Source organism: Pelophylax lessonae, assembly GCF_965119305.1.
Source record: "Pelophylax lessonae genome assembly, chromosome: 2".
In the NCBI taxonomy this organism is placed as follows: Eukaryota; Metazoa; Chordata; class Amphibia; order Anura; family Ranidae; genus Pelophylax; species Pelophylax lessonae.
This window is the reverse complement of record NC_138769.1, coordinates 96,851,646-96,876,033: the sequence shown is the minus strand read 5'-3', so window position 1 is coordinate 96,876,033 and position 24,388 is coordinate 96,851,646. Positions and strand designations below refer to the sequence as shown.

The window sequence follows — 24,388 nt, the reverse complement described above, 5'->3', positions numbered from 1 at the left end:
GTCACGGGTCCCCCAAAAGTGTTACAAATGCCCAGGTGTCGATCTGTCCACTGCAATGTCACAGTCCCGCTAAAAATCGCTCATCACCGCCATTACTAGAAAAAAATGACATAAATCGACTGCTGAATAGTCCTATAATATTTTTAATGAGGAAGTTTTACTGGGTCTACCTCCATGTAATAAACTCTGCTCCTAAACCTCCTTTTCCACCTCACTTCCACATTTTTGGAGCAAGCAGTGCTTGTTAGTTGCATTCTTGTTCACTGCTGTATGCATGCTATAAATCTCATAATCCATCTCGGGAGCTAGCAGGAGAGGGTGGCTACATACACGGGGGCCATATAGAGCAAACGCAGCCACCCTCTAACAGGAAGTCTGAACACAGCAGCAAAAAAGTAAACCAAATTTGCGGGCGGTTGAGAACAATAGAAGGTACATTATGGGTTAAGCATAAATACATAGAATTTTTTTTAAAAAGATTTATACCAGACTTCAATGTGGCTTTAACCCAGCCAAACGGAGCATTTGGTCACTGATAAAAAGCCGTTGAGATCTTGAGGACTTGTTGGTATGTAGTTGTGACTGTGAAAAAGATCCCTAAAATTATGCTTTTTATAATGTTCTCTCGTTTTAACAGTTTGCAGTACTACCCTTTGGGTTGGGCAGCTGGACAAAAGAACCACCCAGCAGGATGTTGGAAGCCTTTTAGAAGAATTTGGACCCATTGAGTCAATCAATGTAAGTGCATTTTCATAATTCCTTTTTTTTTGCTTTTTGTCAACATTTTGCCCCAATTATAATTAACGGGTAAATCTTGTTCTTGGCCATTCTGTTTTCAGAGAAAATTCTCACTCTGCTCTCCGTAAGCCACCCTTTTAACCTGTTGGGTATATTACCTTCTTTGACCTTGCCCCTAAGGTGGCTTTTTGGCCAATACCTCTGAGGAAGAGTCTTAAGTTCCTGGCCTTATCCTGTAATGAGCCTTTCTTGGTGTTGCAAAAGGGCAAAGCGGTCTTGAGGCCTAAAGATGATCTTTGCCTTTTTAACGTTAATCTCTATATGTTTTTCTTGCTTCTGTCCGGTTTTGAAACCTCCTAAAGTATTTTTTTTCACTGTATATGGTATGGTGCATGCTGTAAAAGGGTTTTTTCTTTTTTTTTCTTAAAAATACCTTTTCAGCTTTTGCTGCATTATGGTTTAGTTCACACTGGCCTGTAAATGCAGCATTTTATCGTGAAGGCTAGTGTTGTGCAATGCACATTTCAGCACATTGTACTGCTTGTTGTTGTCCCCCAACCACAAGCCTTATTCATCCACCTCATTCATGTCACTTCACAGCAACATGGTGCATTGCTGTACTGTTACATGTGGTGCCTTTTGGTGAGATTCAGAAAAAATTGCATTTTCTGAATTATGTCAATGTTGTGGTGAGAGTGGGCTACTTTGAAAATCATTGTTTCTCTTACGTCCTCCGACAGTCGCCGCCTCTTCATATTCGTCACATAGGGGGTATTAGACTTTGCTCCGAAGGAGTAGCTAGGCAACAGAATATGTTAACATTAAAGCTTTTAACATATCCCACCCTCAAGGGGTGGTCCCCTCAGTCAATACCCTCCTACTTCCTGCAACCATATCTCAGTTTTAATGTCTAGCTTGTCAGGAGTGGCTGGCTTTCTCTGTGCTGGGGCTTTCTGCCCCAGACTCTTTCTTCTTTTTTGAATTTTTGTTTGAGTTTTCTCTCTACCTTTACATAGCTGTTCTTTTTGTCAGCGTTAGTTAGTTCTTCTGATGAAGAGGATCATGCGGGCTGGGTCTCGGGCTGATCCCCCTGGTCGCAGGTCGTGGGTCAGTGGCTTCCCAGCCTGCCATCGAGCGTTCAGCCAGGTAACGCTCCTGGCACAGTGAACGACCCATCCCTGTTCGGTGCAGGGATGATTGGTGAGGTGGCTACCTCACTTGACGCTGTGCGGTTTCTTAACCCCATTCTGTGCGTCTTGTATGCGACTCTCCCTGCCTCATGTGCAGCGGCTTGTTCGCCTGTGCGGGTCCCCCACGCCATGTGAGGTAAGTGTATCTATGTGGGGACCTGTCTGTCTGGGGGGGTGTCAGTCTGGGACTGTGTAACCTGCCTCTATTCACACTGTTTGTCTCCCTATCTCTCGGCTGCATGCTGTGGGCTGCAAGGGGGGGGGGGGAGCTGTGTGACACTGTGTGTGTCAGCCTGGTCAGTGTGAGAAGCTGTGTGCTGTGGGGCATGTTTTTATGGCATGTTTGGGCATTATACAGCGATCGCTGCGGCGATCTGACATGTGTTCTTATACATGGATGACATGTGTGCATTACTGCACTGTGGAGCGGCGGTTTCGGCGCCAAACGGCGCCATTTTGCCTACACTCGCTCCGGCCGCATGTTTTACATGCATGGCAGCCATTTTCTTGTAGCCTCCATAGGCTTTCATAGAGCGCCCTGGCAGCATCACTTCCTCTTCTCCAGGAACACCGATCGAGGCAGCAGCAGCGGCGAGGGTCTCCTCAGGTTTTATCCTTCTGTTCTTGCTATCCATTGCCTGTGTTCAGTTTGAATATTCCCTGTGGGGGTCTCATTGTGCTTAAGTGTGGTGCGGTGGGCTGCGCTCGCCGCGCTTGCTTAAAGGGGCAGTTAACCCTTTATTATCCGGCATTATAGGGGCAATGGATTCTCAGGAGGGCAAATTTCCTACCGCCTTGGTGGAAAGCCAGGGGACCGCTGTTTCCCCCCCAGGGGGGGATTTAGCCACTATTGTGGCTGGCCTTGCTGCTCAGGTGCAGATGCTGGTGGCTGCTCAATCTACTAAGAGACCCAGAGTTGCTCTTTCCTCTGATTCTGAGGGTGAAGGTGATGGGGATGTTATGGCGGGGGCCTCCTTATCGGGGTCCCGCTCCTCCCTAGATCTAGTGGGGTCCGAGGTGGAGGCTGAAGTTGAGGGGGTTGATAATTCTCCCCCTGGCTCGCCTGAAGAGCTTGCAATCATGGATGAATTGATTGCTTCCATAAAGCAAACGCTGCGTTTGCAGGATGAAGTGTGTCCCCCCGCTGCCTTGGCGGCCTATGGGACGCAGAGAAAACGCAGGACGCCGCAGGTTTTTCCCTGCAATGATGATTTTCAGCGCGCTGTTAAGGAACAATGGCGCAATCTGCGCAAACCTTTTGCTGTACCAAGTAGGTTCAAGCTGCGTTATCCTTTCTCGCCTTCCACTGATGAAAGGTGGTGTGTGCCTCCCCCAGTGGATCACGCAATTGCGGTTTTAAACAAAGCCACTGCGATTCCTGCAGAGGATTCCCCTGTGTTCCGTGATGCCACGGATAGGAGATTGGAGTCTCTTGCCCGTCATACTTATTCTGTTACGGGTTCTATGCTTAAGGCTCTGTTTGCTTCTCTCATGGCGGCCCAGGCGATCGCAAGTTGGACGCAGATGCTTAGGCGCGTCCTAGTGGCCGATTCGGCCTCGCCGGCGACCCTGGATATGGTGGATCAAATCCACCAGGGTGTCATGTATCTGTGTGATGCGGACCTGGACCTGGTTCCGTTGGCTGCACGTGTGCACAGCGTGGCGGTGTTGTCTCGCCGCCTGGTTTGGTTGAAATGTTGGTCGGTGGACCAGTCCTCACGTAAGACCTTAGCCAATCTACCTTATGATGGGTCTCGCCTTTTTGGGGAGTCCTTGGATGTGTTGATTAAGGGGATCACCGGGGGTAAGAGCACTCTCTTGCCCCATTTCCCCAAGGCTAAGGGGGCTTCTGGGAAGAAGCATGCTAATTTTCGGCCCCCTCAGGGGTCCTTTCGTGCCTTTCGGCCGCACTACAAGGGCAAGCCGTTCAAAGGTCAAGGCTCTCAGAAGAAGCCCTGGTCTGGTAAACAGAAGTCCGGTCAATCCAGATCTGCAGCCCATAACAGTGCGGCCTGAAGGGGCGCCCTCACCCAGTTTTGGGGTGGGGGGACGCTTGCTCGGTTTGCTTCAGCCCTGGTTGGCCCGTGTGCGGGACAGATGGGTTCAGGAGATCGTTCGATCTGGTTACAAGATCGAGTTTCTCTCTCGGCCGGAGAGCAGATTTTTTCCCTCAAATCTTCAACTGTCTCCAGAGCGTTTGCGGGACCTACACCTGGCGGTGCGGGACCTGAGGGCTCAGGGAGTGGTGGTTCCGGTGCCTCATCGGGATAGATTTCGGGGGTTTTATTCCAATCTGTTCACCGTGCCCAGAAAGGAGGGCAAGGTTCGTCCAATTCTGGACTTGAAGGCTCTGAACCGCTCTGTGCGGGTTCGCAAGTTCCGCATGGAATCCCTGCGGTCGGTGGTGGCTGCCCTCGTTCCGGGGGAATTCATGGCCTCCATCGATTTGAAGGATGCGTATCTTCACATCCCCATTTTCAAGGGTCACCAGAGGTACCTTCGATTTGCCATTGCGGAGGATCACTACCAGTTCGTGGCGTTGCCTTTTGGTCTCGCCTCGGCTCCGCGGGTCTTCACCAAGGTGCTTGCACCGGTTCTGGCATTGTTGAGAGCCCAGGGCATTTCTGTCCTGGGGTATCTGGACGACATTCTGGTTCGGTCTGCGACCAGCCAGGGTCTGGAGGAGGACCGTCTGTCACGATACAAACTCTGCAGGAGTTTGGTTGGACGATAAATTATCCAAAGTCGACACTGAGTCCGTCGGTTCGTCTTCCCTACCTGGGAATGGTTCTGGACTCGGTACAGGCAAAGGTCTTCCTGCCGGAAGACAAACTCAGGACTCTCCAGGAGGAAGTCAGGTCCCTCAGGGACGTTCCGCACTCGTCTCTAAGGACGTGCATGAGATGTCTGGGATTGATGGTCTCGGCTTTCGAGGCGATTCCCTTCGCCCAGTTTCACACGCGGGGTCTCCAAGCGGAGATCCTGTCCATGTGGGACGGGCGACCTCAGTCTCTGGATCTTCCAGTCTCGTTGAGTCATCGCACCAGAAGAGCCCTTCTGTGGTGGCTCCAGTCCCCGATGGTGTCCGGGGGCAAGTCGTTTCGTCCTATCTCGTGGACGGTAATCACCACGGATGCCAGCCTGTCGGGCTGGGGTGGTGTTCTGGGCGTTCTGTCCGCCCAGGGGACTTGGTCGGAGGGGGAGTCCTCCCTTCCGATCAACATTCTGGAATTGCGTGCGATCAATCTCTGTCTTCATCGCTGGACGGACCGGCTGCGGGGCTGCCCGGTTCGGGTGCAGACGGACAATGCCACGGCGGTGGCCTACATCAACCACCAAGGGGGCACCAGGAGTGCCCGAGCGGCTCGAGAAGTGGCCGACATTCTGACTTGGGCCGGGACTCATGTCCCGGCGATAACGGCGGTTCACATTCCGGGGGTGGAGAACTGGCAGGCGGACTATCTGAGTCGCCAGACCCTGGATCAGGGGGAGTGGTCTCTCCACCCGGCTGTCTTCCAGATGTTGTGCGCGAAGTGGGGTCTTCCAGATGTGGACCTGTTCGCGTCTCGTCTCAACAACAAGGTGAGAAGGTTCGTGGCAAGGACGCGCGACCCTCGGGCAGACGCGTCGGACGCGTTAGTGGCCCCGTGGCATCAGTACAGGCTGATGTACGCGTTTCCACCGATTCAGTTGCTGTCCAGGTTCCTTCGCAGGTTACACTCGGAACACAGCACGGTGATTCTTGTGGCACCGGACTGGCCTCGCCGGTCCTGGTACGCAGACCTCGTGAATCTGGCGGTCGACGCCCCGTGGCGTCTGCCTCTTCGAGACGATCTCCTGTCTCAAGGACCGATATACCATCCTGCTTTACAGTCGCTGGCTTTGACGGCCTGGCTGTTGAGACCGAGGTCCTGAGGGAGAAGGGTCTCTCCCCAGAGGTCGTTCATACCTTGATCAACGCGAGGAAGTCTTCCTCGGGGAAGGTTTATTACCGTACTTGGAAGGCCTATTTTGCTTGGTGTGAGTCCAGGGGATTTTCTCCCCGCACTTACTCGGTTTCCCGAGTGCTGTCCTTCCTTCAAACGGGTGTCGATCAGCGTTTGGCGCTGGCTACGATCAAGGGTCAGGTGTCTGCGCTGGCCGTTCTGTTTCAACGTCCCGTGGCTTCCAACTCCTTGGTGGGCACTTTTGTTCAGGGTGTGCGGCATCTGGTTCCTCCTAGGAGGGATCCTTTGCCCCCTTGGGACTTGAACCTCGTTCTGTCTGTGTTGCAACGTGCTCCTTTTGAACAGATCAGGGAGATCTTTGTCTATGTTGTCCAAAAAGGTCGCCTTTTTGGTGGCGATCACTTCGGCTCGCAGAGTGTCGGAGCTGGCAGCTTTGTCCTGCAAGTCTCCGTATCTGGTTGTTCATTTGGATAAGGTGGTCTTGCGACCTAATCCTTCTTTTCTTCCGAAGAGAGTTTCGGAATTCCATCTTAATGAGGATATTGTCTTGCCTTCGCTGTGCGCGAAGCCTAAACATCCAAAGGAGGTGAGATTACACTCTCTGGATGTTGTTCGGGCGATAAGGGTTTACCTTAAATCGACTGAGTCTTTTCGAAAGACGGATTCCTTGTTTGTTCTTCCAGAGGGTCCTCAGAAGGGCATGGCGGCGTCGGCTTCTACCATCGCCAAATGGATCAGGCAGACCATTGAACAGGCCTATGCCTTGCAGGGGAAGGTTCCCCCTGTGCCTGTGAAGGCGCACTCTACTAGATCTGAGTACGTCTTGGGCCTGTCATCATGGGGCTTCTGTAGCCCAGGTGTGTAAGGCGGCGACTTGGTCGACCGTACACACTTTTACAAAATTCTACAAAGTAGATGTTCAGGCATCGGCGGATGCTTCCTTTGGCCGCAAGGTTCTTAGTGCGGCAATTCCCTAGGGTCCCTTATTGGGGACCTCTGGCTGTTGGGAAAAATTTTTTATCCCATGGTTATTTGTCTTTTCCTGGGTTGTTGCTCCTGTTGAGCACCTGTTTTTTCCTGTTGCCCAGCTGGTTTCCTTCCTTTGGTAAGGTTCCTTTCTTTGATGCGGAGACTGCGTTGCCTTTTCGGCGCGGATGCGTTTCCCACCCCTCATGTTTGCACTGCTTTGGGACGTCCCCATATGTGACGAATATGAAGAGGCGGCGACTGTCGGAGGACGTAAGAGAAAATGGAATTTTTGTAAAATCTTACCTGTAAAATTCCTTTCTCTGAGTCCTCCTCCGACAGTCGCCGCCCCCGCCCCTCTTTTGGGGTTTGGTTGTATACTCTACTGCTATTCCACTAAAACTGAGATATGGTTGCAGGAAGTAGGAGGGTATTGACTGAGGGGACCACCCCTTGAGGGTGGGATATGTTAAAAGCTTTAATGTTAACATATTCTGTTGCCTAGCTACTCCTTAGGAGCAAAGTCTAATACCCCCTATGTGACGAATATGAAGAGGCGGCGACTGTCGGAGGACTCAGAGAAAGGAATTTTACAGGTAAGATTTTACAAAAATTCCGTTTTCTCTTTCGGTCATTGACGGACACAGCTCCTAATATTCATAACTATTGGGTTATACTGCCCCCTACGGGAGTAGGACACTGGACAGAAATTATTCTGGCTACATTCATGGGCAGTCCCAAAGGGTATACTCCCTCCCTTTCTGTATGAAGCGGTGCCCGCCTTGTTCCTGATATGGTAAGTAGCCTTCTCCCCCTGGAGAGTTTTGGGGTGGACGTGGGCCCCTCCTTGGCTCGGTCGGACCCCCGGGTTCCTCCCTTTCATAAGCGTGGGGATGATCAAAGCGTCCCTGTGGGCTCCCTAAACGCTTTACTAGGCGTTACCTCTATGAGGAGTCCCTTCTTAAGAAGTGGACTTTGCCACCGGTAGTGATTTCAAGATTAAACAAGGCGACCATGATTTTAGTTGAAGAGTCCCTGGCCATTAGGGTTCGGCTGTAGGCTGTGATCCCCACATACTCTGGCCGGCTCGGCGACTATTGCCCTATTGTCGCAAACTGACCGAGTGGACTAAGCTCCTTCACAGTGTCCTGGAGGGGGGAACAGCTCCCTACTGCCTTTGCCAAGCTGGCAGACCAGCTAGTCCAGGGGCTGCGGTTTTTCTGTGATGCCTCTTTGGATGTGGCCCTCCTGATGACTTGCCTCTGTTTTGGCAGTGGTCCTTCAGCATGTCTTTTGGCTCAAGTGCTGGTCTTCGGATCATTGACTTATCTTCCTTTTCAAGGAGATTGCCTGTTTGGAGCTACCCTGGATGACATCATTAAAGGTCTCACTGGGGGGGGGGGGGGGGGGTACTTTTTATTCCACAGGCTACTGAGGGCAAGGAACCTCGTCGTAGACGTGGGCCTTCCTTCTCAGCTTATAAGAAGTTTTTTTTGTCCTTCAGGGTCGACAGACAAGGGCTCAAAGCCTTTCAGGACCTCTTCTGAAGGATCCAAACTAACATGGTCTGGCAAGCCAAGATCGGGTTTCTCCAGACCAGTGGATAAGACGCCTTCTGCATTAAGGTGCACCCTCACCCGTATCGGAGGTGGGGGGACGTCTTTGCTGGTTTCTGGACCTGTGGACTTTCCAGGTGCAAGATAAGTGGGTCCAAGAAGTATTTCAGTCTGGCTGCAAGATCGAGTTTCGTTCTTGTCCCTCGGCAAGGTTTTTTCCTTCCAACTTGCTCCTGTCCCCAGACCACCTAGAGAGCCTGTTTGGGACGCTACAAGATTTGTCCCTTCAAGGAGTGATTGTCCCAGTTCCGGCCTCGGAACGTTTTCAGTGTTTTTACTCAAACCTGTTCACAGTTCCCAGGAAGGAAGGCAAAGTGTGTCCAATCCTGGACCTCAAGGCGCTAAACTGCTTTGTGCAGGTACAGAAGTTCAGAATGGAGTCCATCCAAACGGTGGTGGCATCCCTGCGTTGGGGGGATTTCCTAGTCTCTATCGATATCAAGGAGATGCCTACCTTCAAATTCCAATATGTGCCAGTCACCAGCGGTTTCTCCGCTTTCCAGTGGGAGAGTAGCATTATCAGTTTGCGGTGTTACCCTTTGGTCTCTCATCTGCTCCTCGGATCTTCACAAAAGTGTTCGCCCCGGTGCTAGCTTTGTTACGCCAACGGGGATCACAGTACTGGGCTACTTGGACAATCTCCTTCTGCGAGCAGTCTCTCCCCCCTGCAAGCGGAGTCTCCCCCCTGCTCTGGTGGAGATCACAAAACTGAACTCTGCGGGAGTTCGGTTGGATTCAGAATTTTCAGAAGTCTGCTCTTTTTCCATCCACAAAGCTGGACTATCTGGGTCTAACTCTGGACTCGGCCTTAGCCAGAGTGCTCCTTCCTCTGGACAAACTCCAGAAATTGCAGGCTGAAATTCGCCTCCTGTTGTCCAACAAATGGTCATCCTTCCGGACTTGCATGCAGGCGCTTGGTCTGATGGTGTCTACCTAGAGGCAGTTCCGTTTGCACAGTTCCATACGAGGTCCCTGCAAATGAAAATTCTTACCAAATGGGACAAGACTCCGCAGTCCCTGGACAATCAGATCTGGCTGTGTCGGAGCACGAAGGAGTCCCTGATAAGGTGGCTTCGTTCTCCAGCGCTTCTGCTGGGAAAATCATTCCTCCTTGTATTGGACAGTGGTCACCACGGATGCCAGCCTGTCCGGCTGGGGAGGAGTCATCGGTTAGCATTCTGCTCAGGGTATCTGGACACTGGTAGAGTCCAAACTCCCGATCAATGTCTTGGAACTCTTGGTGATCAGACTGTGTGTGGATCATTGGACGGATCATCTTCAGGGTCGTCCAGTGTGCATTCAATCGGACAGTGGCATGGCCTTAGCTTATGTCAATCACCAAGAGGGGCACAGGAAGTGTCCTGGCGGCTCTGGAGGTAGCCAGCGTTCTAAGGTGGGCATAACAGTTTGTTCCAGCTCTCTCCGCCGTACACTGGGGTGGAAAATTGGCAGGCGGATTACTTCAGTCGGCAGGCGTTGGACCACGGGGAGTGGTACCTTAATCCGGAGGTGTTTCAGCTGTGTCTCCGGTGCGGCACACCCTAGGTGGGTCTGTTGGCATCTCAGCTCAACAGAAAGGTGCAGTTTTGTGGCTCGGTCAAGGGATCCTCTGGCGGATTCCACAGACGCCTGTTGGCCCTGTGGGGTCAGTATCATCTGATTTGCGCCTTCCCTCCTCTCAAGCTTCTGCCCAGACTTCTATGCAGGATCGAGACAAAAGGTATTCTGGTCATCTTGGTGGCTATGGACTGGCCTCGCCGGGCTTGGTACGACGACGTTCCTTGGCAGCTTCCTCTCGAGGATCTGCTGTCCCAAGGACCTATCTTCCATCCTGATTAGTTGCTGGCTTTGATGGCTGTTGAATGCCAGGTGCTGAAGGATAGGGGTCTATCGGAGTCGGTGATTCCTACTTTTAAAGGTTGGGAAATCTACCATCATACGTGGAAGACGTACATTATGTGATGTAGTCTCTTGGGGCTCTTCCTCGCTCCTTCTCGTGGCTCGGATCTTGACCTTCCTTCAACGGGGGGTTGAACAGAAATTGGCCTCCTTGAGTACTATCAAGGGCCAGGTGTCTGCTTTGGTGGTCTTCTTCCATTGACCATTGGCCACACACTCCCTGGTGCATACCTTGCTTCAGGGTGTCCGACATTGGGTTTCTCCAGTGCAGTCTGTTGCCGCCTTGGTATCCTAATTTGGTGCTTTCAGCTCTACAGAAGCCTCCCTTTGAAAACATTTGGGAGATTCCCCTGCTTAAGCTATCCCAGAAGGTGGCCTTTTTAGTGGCTATCACCTCTGCACGCAGGGTGTCTGAACTGGCGGTGTTGGCCTGTCGTTCCCCTTACCTTTCCCTTACCTGGTGATTCACAGGGATAAGGTGGTCTGTCATTCCTTCCAAAGATTGTCTGATTTTCATTTGAATAAAGACTGTGTGTTGCCTTCCCTGTGTCCCAGGCCTAACATCCGAAGGAAATTGCCTTGCATGCCTTGGATGTGGAACCGGGCAATTGGGGGTGTACTTGGCAGCTATGGAGTCTTTCAGGAAGTCAGTCTTTTTGTGCTCACAGATGGACCTCAAAAAGGGTTGTCTGCTTCCTCTGTGACCATTTCCAGATGGAGCAGACAGATGGTGGTTCAGGCCTATTCCATCAGGGGTCAGGTTCCTCCTTTCCTTGTCAAGGCACTCTACTAGGGCGCTTAGTGCCTCCTGGGCTTTCTGTCATCGGGTGTCGGTGACGCAGGTATGCAAGGCAACCACCTGGTCGTCGGTGCACACGTTTACAAAGTTTTATAAAGTGAATGTGTTGGCATCTGCAGATGCTTCTTTTGGCCACAAGGTTTTGTAGGCTGCTGTTTGAGGACCTGATCCTCTTTGTGGGTGTTTTTTTTTTTTCCCCAAGTGGGCTCCAGTTGTTTGGTTGAGCTCCTGTTGCCTGGTTGGCTACAGTTTAGCATTGGGAATTGTTTTGCTCTTCCCAGTCCTCATGTTTAACACTGCTTTGGGACGTCCCAATGGTTATGAATATCAGGAGCTGTGTCTGTCAATGAACAAAAGAGAAAATGGGATTTTTGACTTGCCTTAAAACCCATTTCTCTGATGATCATTGACAAACACAGCACCCACCCCTCTGTGGAGTTACAATTCTCCTGACACTGCTTGTAACCATAACGGAGAGAGGGAGTATACCTCCTAGGACTGCCCATGCTTGTAGCCAGAATTCTTTTCTGCCTAGTGTCCTACTCCTGTAGGGGTTAGTATAACCCAATGGTTATAAGGATCAGGAGCTGTCTGTCAGTGAACATCAGAGAAATGGGTTTTACGATAAGTCAAAAATCCAATTTTTTTTCTATGGTCTTAGTGTTGACCTGCATATATCCAGTGTGGAAAAAAACGTAGGTCACTATACACGGAGTGAATGAGACCTTGGAAAATCGGTTTCCTCCTTTGGGCTTCTGTTTCTTAGGTTTGCAAGGCTAATCTAGGTTTCTGTTCACTTATTTCAAGTTCTACTTAGTGGATGGCAGTTTCGGGTGCAATTTGCTACAACTTGCTCCTAGGGCTAGTTCACACCACATGCAGTCCAGTGTGGTTTTTTTTCTGCGTCAAAAACGCATCTGGACTGCGTTTCTATGGTGTGAACTGGACCTAGTCTCTCTAGCCGCCACGACCCGCTTTGTTATATGGCTGTGGAATCGATGGGTGGCTTTCTAGTCTCCCTAATTGCTTCCTCTATAAAGCTTTTAGATGCCTTGACAAGAATACTCCTGCTGCTGCCAACGTATGCCTTGCGTCGGTGGCAGCAAAGCCATTAAAGAGCCTGTGTTCAGGTAATGGTTACAGGTAAGTCAAGAATTTTATATATATATATATATATATATATATATATATATATATATATATATATATATATATATATATATATATATATATATATAATTTTTTTTTTTTTATCACACAAAATATCTGGTGATCTAGTCTGCCAAGTGTTTTTCTAGGCCCTGCTTTGGGAAAAGCATTGAATGTAAACCTAGTGAACAGGGGCTGTCTGTACAAGTCAGTCTGATGTTGAGCTTTCATTATGGAGTGATGTTTTCTATGACTTCTTTTCAGATGATACCCCCAAGAGGCTGTGCATACATTGTAATGGTTCACAGAATGGATGCATATCGTGCTTTACAAAAACTGAGCAGAGGAAACTACAAAGTAAACACAAAGGCAATAAAGGTAAAGTGTTCCAAATGTACTTTCTGAGTTCTTGTACAAAGATACTAAATTGGCTAAGGGGTGGTCATATATAAACATTTTCTAAAGGTGTCTAGCCTGTTGCAGAGGTTTAAAAAGTAGATTTCTTTGAGTTCAGTCGGAAGTTTACCGTGTGTACATCTTTTTTTTTTTTTGTGTCATCACTCATGAAATTTTCTTTCTTGTTTTACAGATTGCATGGGCTTTAAATAAAGGAATTAAACCAGAGTATAAGCAGTACTGGGATGTAGAAATCGGTGTTACGTACATACCATGGAGTAAAATCAAACCTGAGGAGCTGGAGGCATTGTGTGAAGGAGGAATGTTGGATAATGATACAATGTGCTCAGGTAAACATCACTTTGATAAGTGGTAAAGTAAGGTGCGATCAGATTACTTTATAGATAGTTTACGTTTTGGTAATTTTCTTTCTTTTTTTTTTTTTTTTTTTTTTTTTTTTTTGCAGAATGGAAAACTGTTAGTAAAAAGACAGAGATTGCAGACCCATCCCAAAATGGGTCTACAGCTGAGAATGTTCAAAATGAAAACAATTCGCCTGGACCCCAGCCTACCCCTGTATCTCTGCTTTCTCTTCAGGTTCATCCAGCATTGCCTGTAGTGGTAAGTAGTGTTCACATTTTAAGTTACTGTTTCAGGTGGAATGATTTATTGGAAATGATTTGCATGAAATTTCCCCTAGAGCTCTGGTTTAGCAGGTGCATAAAATGTATCCTATACATCTAACTGCACTCTCCATTTTAAATGTATCATGCTTCAACTCTGTCCTTAACCACTTCCTGGCCAGGCTGTAGTCAATTAATGGCTGGGCGGGACTCTCATCCATCTGGGAGTACGCCATATGATGTCATCCTGAATCGTGCCTCATATGTGCCCATGGGGTGATCTGTTACCAGCTGTGTCAACCAGTCACAGCCAGTGACTGATCACTGTACTGGCCCGCTGCCAGTACGGATGTAAGCAATCACAGAAGGTCACATGACGGTTCTAAAGAATGGATGGCTTTCTTTCTGTGATTGATCATAGTGATCACATGCTACAGACTGGCTTAATCACAGCCCATCTGTGCCATGTGATCAATCACAACAAAAAAATTTAATATATTTCATTCAGTAAAGTGCTTGCTTATAGCAATGAAATGTAGTGCTATAAGCAAACATAATGTGTGCAAAAAAGAAAATACTGATCACTTCCCCAGAGTAGTACAATGTCACTATGTTAATGTTATATTGCTGTGGTCAGTGTTTTAAAAAAAACGTAAAAAGTGAAAACATTTTTTTTTTCACTTGCACCAGTCAGTGTCCTGATCACTGCCACAGCAGTTATGATGTACTGCACTGGTGACAGTATGTTAAAAAAAAAAAAAATTTAAAGAAGTCATGGCGGGGAGTTGATAGGACTCCTGCAAATCCTGAAAAGATCTCAGAACATTTTGAGAATAGTGTGATAAATTGGAGCCCTTGAGTATGCCAATGTTCAAACTCCTCTAGTTTATAAAGCTCTTTAAAGTTGCTATTCCCCCCAAAGCGGCACGTACTCGGAGACCCTTTTTATAACTCGTAAGTTTCATTTCCTGCCAATCTTTAGAAGTACTAGCGTTGGGCTTTAATGGGCATGTATAGGGTCATCTTTCCAGTTTGTCAAAAGACAAAGCAGCCAAAAAGTATAAATTAGAGGAAGAAAAAAGAAAAGGGTAAAAAAAAACAAACGTAAAATTCAAACCACTCCAAACTCGCGTCATAGACCTTGGATGCATAACCAACTGCCACAGGAAACGTGTGGGGGGGGGAAAGGGAATCCATCCAGGCTTTGAACTGAGCATAGATCACATCCATGTATGGGTACTTTAGTCGGGAACTTTGCTGGTTATAGATTTTTTTACCGTACAGTAACCGCCTATGGCTTGTTGTGATGTAAATGGAATCTCTGAAAAACCGCATGACTGAAAAAAGGCTTGATTCCCAAACCCACGATCAGGGTACCAGGAAGGATTAGAGTTTTGAGAAGGAGACAAATGCTGCTCGTTTCTATCAAGCCAAGTGGCAGCCGCCTTAGGATTTTCAAAGAACACTGTTGCACCCCTAGCTACTACCCGGAGCTTAGCGGGATAAAGCCTAGCGTATTGGATTTGAAGATTGCGGAGGCGCATGTTAAAATCCGTGAACTGGGCCCTCTGCTTTTTGGACCTCAATGGAATAGTCCGGAAAAAGATAGTTTAGATCCATTAACCTCTAAATTGCCCTGGGTGCGGGCTAATGCAAGGGTTTTGTCTCGATCTCTGTAGTGCAGCACTTTTAGGACAAACGGGCGTAGAGGGTTCCCCAGAGGCGGAGGTCTAGCTGGGATCCTATGCGCCCTTTCCACCGCAAAGAATGGAGTAAAGTTTTGCTTATCAAACACCTCCAGCAACCATTTCTCAATAAACTTAGTAGGAGGTCTAGAATGCTTACGTTGTTCCTTCCAAGTCTGTTTTCTAGGTCATCTATACATTTGGTGTGATGGTTAGACTGCAGTCCCACTGCCTTAAGGTCGCAATGCATGGAGCCCATCTCATCCTCTATAATGCTGACCCGGCCCTCCAAAGTAGATGTATGCTCCCGCAATTTTTGCATATCATGTCGTATGATGATCTTTTTAAGATGATGGAACTGGGTAGATAGGGAGGTTAGGGAATGATTGCAGTTTTGCACAACCCGGACAGCCACAAACACATCCCTGAGAGTCGATTCCCCCGTGGGAGCAGGTGGAGAATTCGGAGTATCAGCAGGCCGCCCCTCTGTACAATCTACCCTCCTGTGTTTCTCCATTACCTCTTGTGGAGCTGCAGCTTCTGTCCTCATAGCGTTCTCTGGCACCAGTGCTGCAGGGACTGACACGCTGGCTGAGGCAAGGGGAGCCGGGGCCGCACTCCATGCAAATCTCTCCAACTGCTTGGGTGCATCTCTTACTCTGTCTAGTCAGTGGGCGGGAGCGGGTCGGCACCATCTTGGGATCCTGGGTCTATCACTGCTCCAGCATTTTTGAACCTCTTAGCCATCGCTCTGGTGATCGAATGTCTCTGCAGTGTGGATCCAGCTGGAGCCCTATACTTAGAAGAGGTGATGGTGAGCAAAGAATTCCCAGGAGATGCCTTTTATGCTGCTATTAGGCTGATGTTTGACAAGAGGAAACGTCCTCGCATACAAAGCCAAGCCACGTCCCCCAGCTGTGTCCAATCTGACTGATCAGTGTAACTAGGAAATGCCAGTTACGGCATTCCTCTCCTCATGCTGGCAGCTGAGAGGAGAGCTGATGAGTTGCTTTCCTCAGTGGGGACATCGGCACTGATAATCAGTGATGCCCTTCAATTTCCATAAGTAGTGCCTCCTCATCAGTGCCAGTCGGTGCAGCCTCATCAGCACACATCAGAGGAGGAGAAAAATTGCTAATTTACAACATTTTATAACAGTAGCTAAGAAACTTTTGAAAAAAAAAAAAATGTCCCGGCCTTTTTTGTTTAGCAAAAAAAGTTTTCTTTTGGTGGTATTTAATCACTTAGTATAAAAAAATGATAAAAGTGCTGTTTGGGTACAGTGTTGCATGACTGCGCAGTTGTCATTTAAAGTGCGACAGTTCTGAAAGTTGGCCTGGGCAGGAAGAGGGTCAAAGTGCCCAGTAGGTTAAGTGGTTAATTTCTTTCCAAAAAGGGTCATTTGGGGGATATTTGTACTGTCCTGACATTTTTGGGCTTCAAGAAATGATAGGCCATCAGTACCTCAGGATTGATATATATACACACCATAGTTTGTGGGCTCTAACTTTCCTACAGACTAAATAATATTCACTGATTTGGGTTATTATAACCAAAGAAATGCAGAATACATTTTGGCCCAAACAAAGAAAAACCTTTTTAGTTTTTTATACCACCTAAAGAAGGCTCTAGTTGTGTGAACAAAATAATAAAAATCTGTTTTTGGGTACAGTGTTGCATGACTGCCCAATTGTCTTTCAAAATGTAACAGCGCTGCAAGCTGAAAATTTGGCCGGGGCAGGAAGGGGGGTAAATATGCCCAGGATTAAAGTGGTAATGAAGGCAAAAAAAATCATATGTATTTGACTTTGATTTAACCAGATAATGTTTTCAGTTTATTCCTTTTATCCTTTCAGCCTGTTACAGGTACTCAGCCTGTGCCATCCATCCCACCTCTTTCTGCAGTACCAGCAATTCAGGCTCTTCAGCCTAGTACAGTGTTAACTACTCTTCAAGGTTTACCTCCTCCACAAGGATTACCCCCACTACAAGGGGTTCCACCTCTTCAAGCACTGCCTATTCCACCAGCACTGCCACCTTTACAAGGAATGCATATACCACAAGGAATTCCTGTTCCAGGATTCCCAGGACCCTTTAGTATACCTCCTCCTGGGTTTGCTCCTGGTGTTCCTCCACCTCCATTTATGAGACCAGGGTTTAATCCAATGCAGCTGCCACCAGGTAAGTGTAAATGTGATGACCTAGGTTATTAAGCTCTAATTTGTTATGCAAGGGTGGACAGGAGCATTTAGTGAGCTCTATACCGCAAAGGGCTGTCAAACCATGCCTATACATTACCCACAGTCTTGTGTACATTCTTCTCTTGAACAGGATATTTTAAATGAACACTTAACCTCTTCAACCCGCCACCTCCCAGCCCTTTAACAGTTCTAAATACCAAGAGGTATGTGACTGCTGTGATTGGAGAGCTCCCAATCGCAAGTATGCATCAGTTACTGTGCTTACATATAGATGAGGCCACTACCCGCGGAGAGGCCACATATATGCGCCACATTGGCTGAAAGAGCTTAACTTTACAGTGTATCTCATTTTGCTGACACTAGGGAAGGGTTAAAACGGCTTTAATTTTTTTCTTTTTCTAATTAGGAAGATTTCCCTTTACTACTTGTCCTGTCACAGGAACATGTCCCCCCCTCAGATGATTTCCCCCTTTATTCCAGTTCTGGTGGCAACACTGATGGGGACAGACGACAAAAAAAGGAGACTATCCAAATCCAAGTTTTGCCTTTTAGTTATGCTTTAAAGTGCCAATTTAGTACAGTGGCTAAGATAACTTACATAAATGTGGCACCATGCTTGTATTTAAGTAATTTTAAAGAATTCTGGGTTGTTTTTTTTTCAGAAGCATACTTGCCTATGTGGATGCAGAATTGGATCCGATGCTGCATCTGTCCCCTGACAGCTCTCAGATTGAAAACCGAGCGATCGAACACCACAGATAGCTCGGTTCTCTGAGCTCCCTGAGCCGAGACCTAGTGACTCAGTCCCCACTGTCTGCTCTGCCCCTTCCTCGCTCACTGGAGCACTGGGCTGTGGAGGGGGGCTCTCAGTGGTATCGCTGAGAGGCTGAGCTGGGTGCCAGTCCCGGCAGATGATCCATTGAAGTACAGTCAAACTTTGGCTGTACTCCTTTAAAGCTTAACTCTAGTTTTTATTAGCCTTTATATTGTTGTTTGGGTCAGCTTGGCCCAAGTGAACTGTGTTCCTCACTAACGTGAGGCTGCTGGATATGCAGTATAAACTGTATATAGCTGTGGCTATATACAGCATACTTCACTGTTCTGGATTTGAGCCAAGACTTCCAGTCTCGAACTTGGAACACAAAATCTATCACAGCAGCGTTCAGCCATTCACAAAAAGCAGTGTATTCCATCAAGGAATACAAAGCTTCATCTAAATGACTGAATCAGAGAGGCAGGCTGATGTCGTCACAACCTCGGATTCGCCAATTAGGGGATGCTTTGTATTCATTGATAGAATACACCGCTTTCTGTGAATGACTGACTGTGTGCCACTGTGATACTGTGTTCTGGATACGAGACAGGAAGTCTCGGCTCGAACCCGGAACGCAATGCTAAATGCTTTGGATACCAATGTGTTCACATCAATATAGTGGTGCTTAGTAGGCTAAGATAGGTTAAAATGTTTTCTGTTATATTGGTGTGGTGGAAAAATAAACACTGAATAACACTGAATATATATAATATATAAAAGATTACTGCGCTACTGCCTGGGAGAACAGCTGCTGACACTACAACACAACAATATTGTACAAAGCTAAGGAAGGAGAGAAAAGTGCCGCGCTATAAACACATGCAGAAAAAAATTACTAGAGTAACAAGTGAAGTGCTGCGTATGAACATATACAATTACGTATATCACTGTCTAAACCACGTCAAATAAAGTGCAAAAAGTTGTGCAATGTAAACAAATGTGCAGTATAACAGATGTACAATGTAGGCAGTCTTCATATGTCAAAGGAGCAAAAAATAATGTAAAGTCCTCCGTCATATTGACAAAATACTCTGAAGATTAAAGTCCATATACATAATAAAATAAGGGGCATCGCGTGTTCAGAAATAGAAAATTTTCACCCTGGGTGCGACCATCATCAAAGGAAAAAGTTCGAAGCGCTTACCAGAGTTAGTGGACTCTAATACCAACGGTAGTCATTCAAGCAGGAAGTAGTATAACCCATATGGCACAATGGTCCCCGAATGGTTTAATGTCTCCTCAACAACTCTTAATTATGCATATAGCAACTCTGGTACCCAAAAAAAAAGCCTCTTAGTGTGAAACCATCAAAGATAGACTTTATTTGAGGACTGATTTCTCCGCAACAGTGAGTTCAGTATGACTGAGATTAAAAATACCTCGACATTCCCCCCCCCCCCCCCCCCCCCCCAAGTTTTTTTTTTTTTTTTTTACTTTTTCCTCTGGACTCGACACCCCCCCCCCCCCCCCCCCAGGAGCCTCTCTTGGTTCGGGCCCCGGAAAACCCCCATTTTTGCATTGATTGGGGTTATTTTGATTGTAATGATTGAAGTGGGGAGAAACGGTTATATGTGTGTAGTCGAACTCTCTGGGTAATAATTCCCAAAGTAATGTTGGTTATAATCCTCATTTCTCCCATATGTCCGAGAAGGATCATCTCTAGAATAGGAATGGGGACGTTTTGGGGAGCCCGATTAGATCCTCTCCCTCTTTTTGTGTGAACTTCTTTCTAGGTTGTTACCTGGGGGTGGGTACCCAGAGGGGGCCTTGTCTCCATGTTAACTCGGGGTTCGGAAACTGGAGCATTGGATTTTGGAGTTATTGGGAGTGTCCCTGAATTCCTGCCTATTATTGTCTAGAAGGTTGGGCAGAGCTCGAAACTGGTGTATTTCCAGAACCAGAGGCCTCCTGTGTATTAGAATTTGTTGGAGCTACGGGCGCCAATGTTTTTTGCCAACCAAAAACATTACCCGGTTTATAATCGTTTACATCACGAGTATATTTTTTGTTTCTTAATCCTCTGCTCACGTTCCTCTTCTTTCCAACTGATTTTTTAAATTGGTGGATAGGGAAATGTATTCTGATGTATTCCTATGATATGTAAGTTGTTGTTTTAGTTCTTTGATCTCTTTGTCAATAGCTGTTAATCTGTTCTGCTTTTTGCCGACCAAGAATTTGGTACCGGCTTCATTAAAGTACCTAAACCAAGCCTCTATTTCAGAGTCCCCTTGTTGGGGGTGTACATCCCACCGTAGGCCTCTAGGGACCATATGTTCCTTAATATACTGCTCTAAAAAGGCTATGTCCCATTCTAGATGTAATTTGGTTATCATCAGATTTTTTTTAAACTAAAGAATATATACCGCCTAGTTCAGTTGTCTGTGCCTATAGCCACAAATACTCCCTCGGTATTAAAGGTTCCTGAGGTTCTATATTCAGACATCCATCTTATAATTTGATGCATAAGCCTAGTAAGCAGTGCCTGCAGTAATAAATGTTAAAACAAATATCACTAAATATATATATATATATATATATATATATATATATATATATATATATATATATATATATATATATATTACTGCGCTACTGTCATTGATAAAAGCTGCTGACAGTACAACACAACAATATTGTACAAAACTAACGAAGGGGAGAAAAGTGCCACGCTAAAAACAAATGCAGGAAAAAAAATTGATTGTGTTCTAACAAGTGAAGTGCTCTGTATGAACATATACAATTACATATATCACAAACTAAATCGCATCAAATAAAGTGCAAATATTGTGCAATATAAGCAAAAGTGTAGTATGACAAATTTGCCATATTGCATTCAAGGTGGATTGCATGGTTGTCAGCCTCTATACGTATACTGGCTTCATTCTGCCTTGTTTAGTACTCTATTCAGCTCTGCAATATACAATTTGAAACAGGTTAATACCTTCATCTTTGCTTCTAAATTGGACGGGAAATAGTAATATACTAGATTTATAGTTTATTTTCTTTAAACAGTGGTTTTCCCTCTGTGCCCCGAAACCGAGGCGTGGAGCGCGAGCATATTGTATTTCCCGATTTGTATCATGGGCATGAAACAAGCTGAGGCAAAGTACGCACTGTACTGCGCATGTGCACCGTACTTGCGGTACCGTGAGACTTCACAATATTGCTGTTCAGCTTATCATGAAATTGAGGCTTGGTTTACTAGACAACTCCCTGCAGGTATAACTATTACCTGTGGCAGAAAGGTGTGAAAAGCACACCTGCCGGCCATGACACATACACTTCCTGTCTAATGGTAAGACGAATTGATTGTACAATTTGGAGCCAATTTTACTGACTATATATAAAACGCAATGAATAAATACACATTCATACCCCAGTTGAAGTCTGAGGAGGAAACGCATCGGATTAGATTGAGTTTGCGCCATTGCGCCAGTTGGACACCATTTGTGATCACATTACGTTGTACTAAGAATTGTATGTAAAGCACCAAGAGAATGTATGTTTTCTACTTTAAATAAAGTCTATCTTTGATGGTTTTACACTATGAAGAGGCTTTTTGTTTTCTTGGGTACCAGAGTTCCTATACGCATAACTAAGAGTTGAGGAGACGGTGACAACCATTCAGGGACCATTGTGCCCCCAGGGTTATACCACCTTCTGCTTAACTGACCCTATCATTGGTATTCAAGTCCACTAGCTCTGATAAGCACTTCTAACTCCTCCCTTTGGTGATGGTCGCACCCAGGGTGACAATTTTCCATTTCTGAAGACGCGATGCCTCCTTCCTTTTTTCTGGATATGGATTTTAACTTTTTAGAGTATTTACATTTTACATTATTTTTTGCTACTTTCTTGTGACATATGAAGGTTGCCTACATTATACATCTGTTTATACTGTACATTTGTTTACGTTGCACAACTTTTTGCATCTTCGTTGATGTCTGTTGCACATTTGTCATACTGCATTTTTGCTTTTTCTCCAAAGATGTACAAAATAAGGTAGCAGATTGCCAATAAGAATATAATACTATTTTGCATTGCTTAGGTGGCATGTTTGGTGCTTTTACCCCTGTGTCTCTATAAACTTGGCAGTTTGAGATGATAAAAGCAGCATGAAACCCCGATTGCAATGCTTTACAGCTGAGGCATACTGCTTTTTGTTGGCTAAAAAATTTGATTAATTGCAGCTTTGTTTGCATTTGTGAATTAGTTACGTTCACTACCCAGACCTAACCTTAAGGCCCCTTTCACATGATCGGGTCTGTTTTTCAGGCGGACCCGATGGGGCCAACCATTGTTGTCCTATGGGGAGGTGGATGTCAGAGGACGTGTCCGCTGACATCCGATCCAACAAAATCCTCTGAAAACAGATGTATGGTGATACATTCGCCATCTGTCCAGCGGATCGGATGAAATTGGACAGGTTGTTGTCTTCATCTGATCTCTCAATAGAGGAGAGCCTGGACTCGGACAGATCTGTCTCTGCATAGTGAGCAGAGACGGATCTGTCATCCACCTGCTCAGTGAGGATCAGCAGAGCAGTCCCCGCTGAGCAAGCTTAGTCCGCCAAATCGGATCTGCCCCGCGTGAAAGGGGCCTAATGTATATAGGTTGACTACAATACTGGGATACAGACACCTTGCAAGTACCATGAGCTGTCAAATTGATCCCTGTGTTCCTGTTGAGCCACTTGGATTCTAGGCCCAGGTTGGACACTGGGCCTCAACTTCTGCCTAGATTAAGATGAGACTCTGGTCCCTTCATTTAGCTGTTAAAGCCAGTTATGAGTGCAGTAAAGGCTCTTGCAATTGGTTGTTGAAGTGGATCAGGTGTGTCTTCAGTAAAAGGGGTCTTAATCCTGAATGGACAGTAGCTAAAGCCCCCATGTACAGCATGGGTAAAGCATTTTAAGAGGCTCCAGAGGGTTACAAGGATTGATCTTGAGACTACCACCAGTATGCAGTTACCAAAAGGCGGCTGCACTTGAGCACTGATACAGAAATGTTGTGATCTTGGTATTTGAGGAACCAGAGTGGTTATTTCTCGATGATATCCGTATGTATTCTGATTGGCTACCGAAAATGTGGAACATCTCTGTAAGTGAGTGCTCTTTAGTTTTATGCAACGTGGCTCTGACCATTCATTGTCATAATCGGTTAGAACCACTTTTGGTTTTAATAATTGATTTAATACATTGTAAAGAGTAGAAATTTTGTTTTGACTCTGCCAGAAAGTGCATGAAGTATAGTCTAGTAAGGCACTATGGGCTCCATTTTATAAAGAAAAAAAATATATATTTTGTATAATTGTCAGCACCATCTACTCGCTGTGTTTTTTCCCTGAAATATCTGTCAGGAAAAAATAATGCATTGAGCACTAGAAGGCACTTTACAAACATAGGTAAGAACTATATTACAAAAATAAGGCAATTTTTGTGGTTGCGGCTGTGCAAGGGTTATGAAATCTGTAAATCATTTTTCTCTTACGTCCTCCGACAGTCGCCGCCTCTTCATATTCGTCACATATGGGGGTATTAGACTTTGCTCCGAAGGAGTAGCTAGGCAACAGAATATGTTAACAATAAAGCTTTAACATATCCCACCCTCAAGGGGTGGTCCCCTCAGTCAATACCCTCCTACTTCCTGCAACCATATCTCAGTTTTAATGTCTAGCTTGTCAGGAGTGGCTGGCTCTCTCTGTGCTGGGACTTTCTGTCCCAGACTCTTTCTTCTTTTTAATATTTTGTTTGAGTTTTCTCTCTATCTTTACTTAGCTGTTATTTTTGTCAGCATTAGTTAGTTCTTCGGACGAAGAGGATCATGCGGACTGGGTCTCGGGCTGATCCCCCTGGTCGCAGGTCGTGGGTCAGTGGCTTCCCAGTCTGCCATCGAGCGTTCAGCCAGGTAACGCTCCTGGCACAGTGAACGACCCATCCCTGTTCGGTGCAGGGATGATTGGTGAGGTGGCTACCTCACCGGACGCTGTGCGGTTTCTTAACCTCCATTGTGTGCGTCTTGAATTGCGACTCTCCCTGCCTCATGTGCAGCGGCTTGTTCGCCTGTGCGGGTTCCCCACGCCATGTGAGGTAAGTGTATTTATGTGGGGACCTGTCTGTCTGGGGGGGTCTCAGTCTGGGACTGTGTAACCTGCCTTTAATCACACTGCTTGTCTCCCTATCTCTCGGCTGCATGCTGTGGGCTGCAAGGGGGGGGGGGAGCTGTATGACACTGTGTGTGTCAGGCTGGGCAGTGTGAGAAGCTGTGTGCTGTGGGGCATGTTTTTTCTTGGCATGTTTGGGCATATACAGCGATCGCTGCGGCGATCTAACATGTATCCTTATATTGGGATGTAATGTGTGTGTT

At 46.6% G+C, this 24,388-nt stretch overlaps 1 protein-coding gene across 1 annotated transcript in view; it reads left to right on the top strand.

The window, feature by feature from the left end:
* Positions 1 to 24,388, top strand: part of SCAF4 (SR-related CTD associated factor 4) — a gene marked incomplete at its 3' end in the record, with an annotated part of 191,281 nt that overhangs the window by 80,655 nt on the left and 86,238 nt on the right. Inside the window, exons 13-17 of the mRNA XM_082246363.1 lie at positions 638 to 738; positions 12,569 to 12,682; positions 12,894 to 13,050; positions 13,167 to 13,321; positions 16,865 to 17,189. Of these exons, the coding sequence (XP_082102489.1) occupies positions 638 to 738; positions 12,569 to 12,682; positions 12,894 to 13,050; positions 13,167 to 13,321; positions 16,865 to 17,189 (852 nt within the window). The remainder of the gene's footprint in view (positions 1 to 637; positions 739 to 12,568; positions 12,683 to 12,893; positions 13,051 to 13,166; positions 13,322 to 16,864; positions 17,190 to 24,388) is intronic.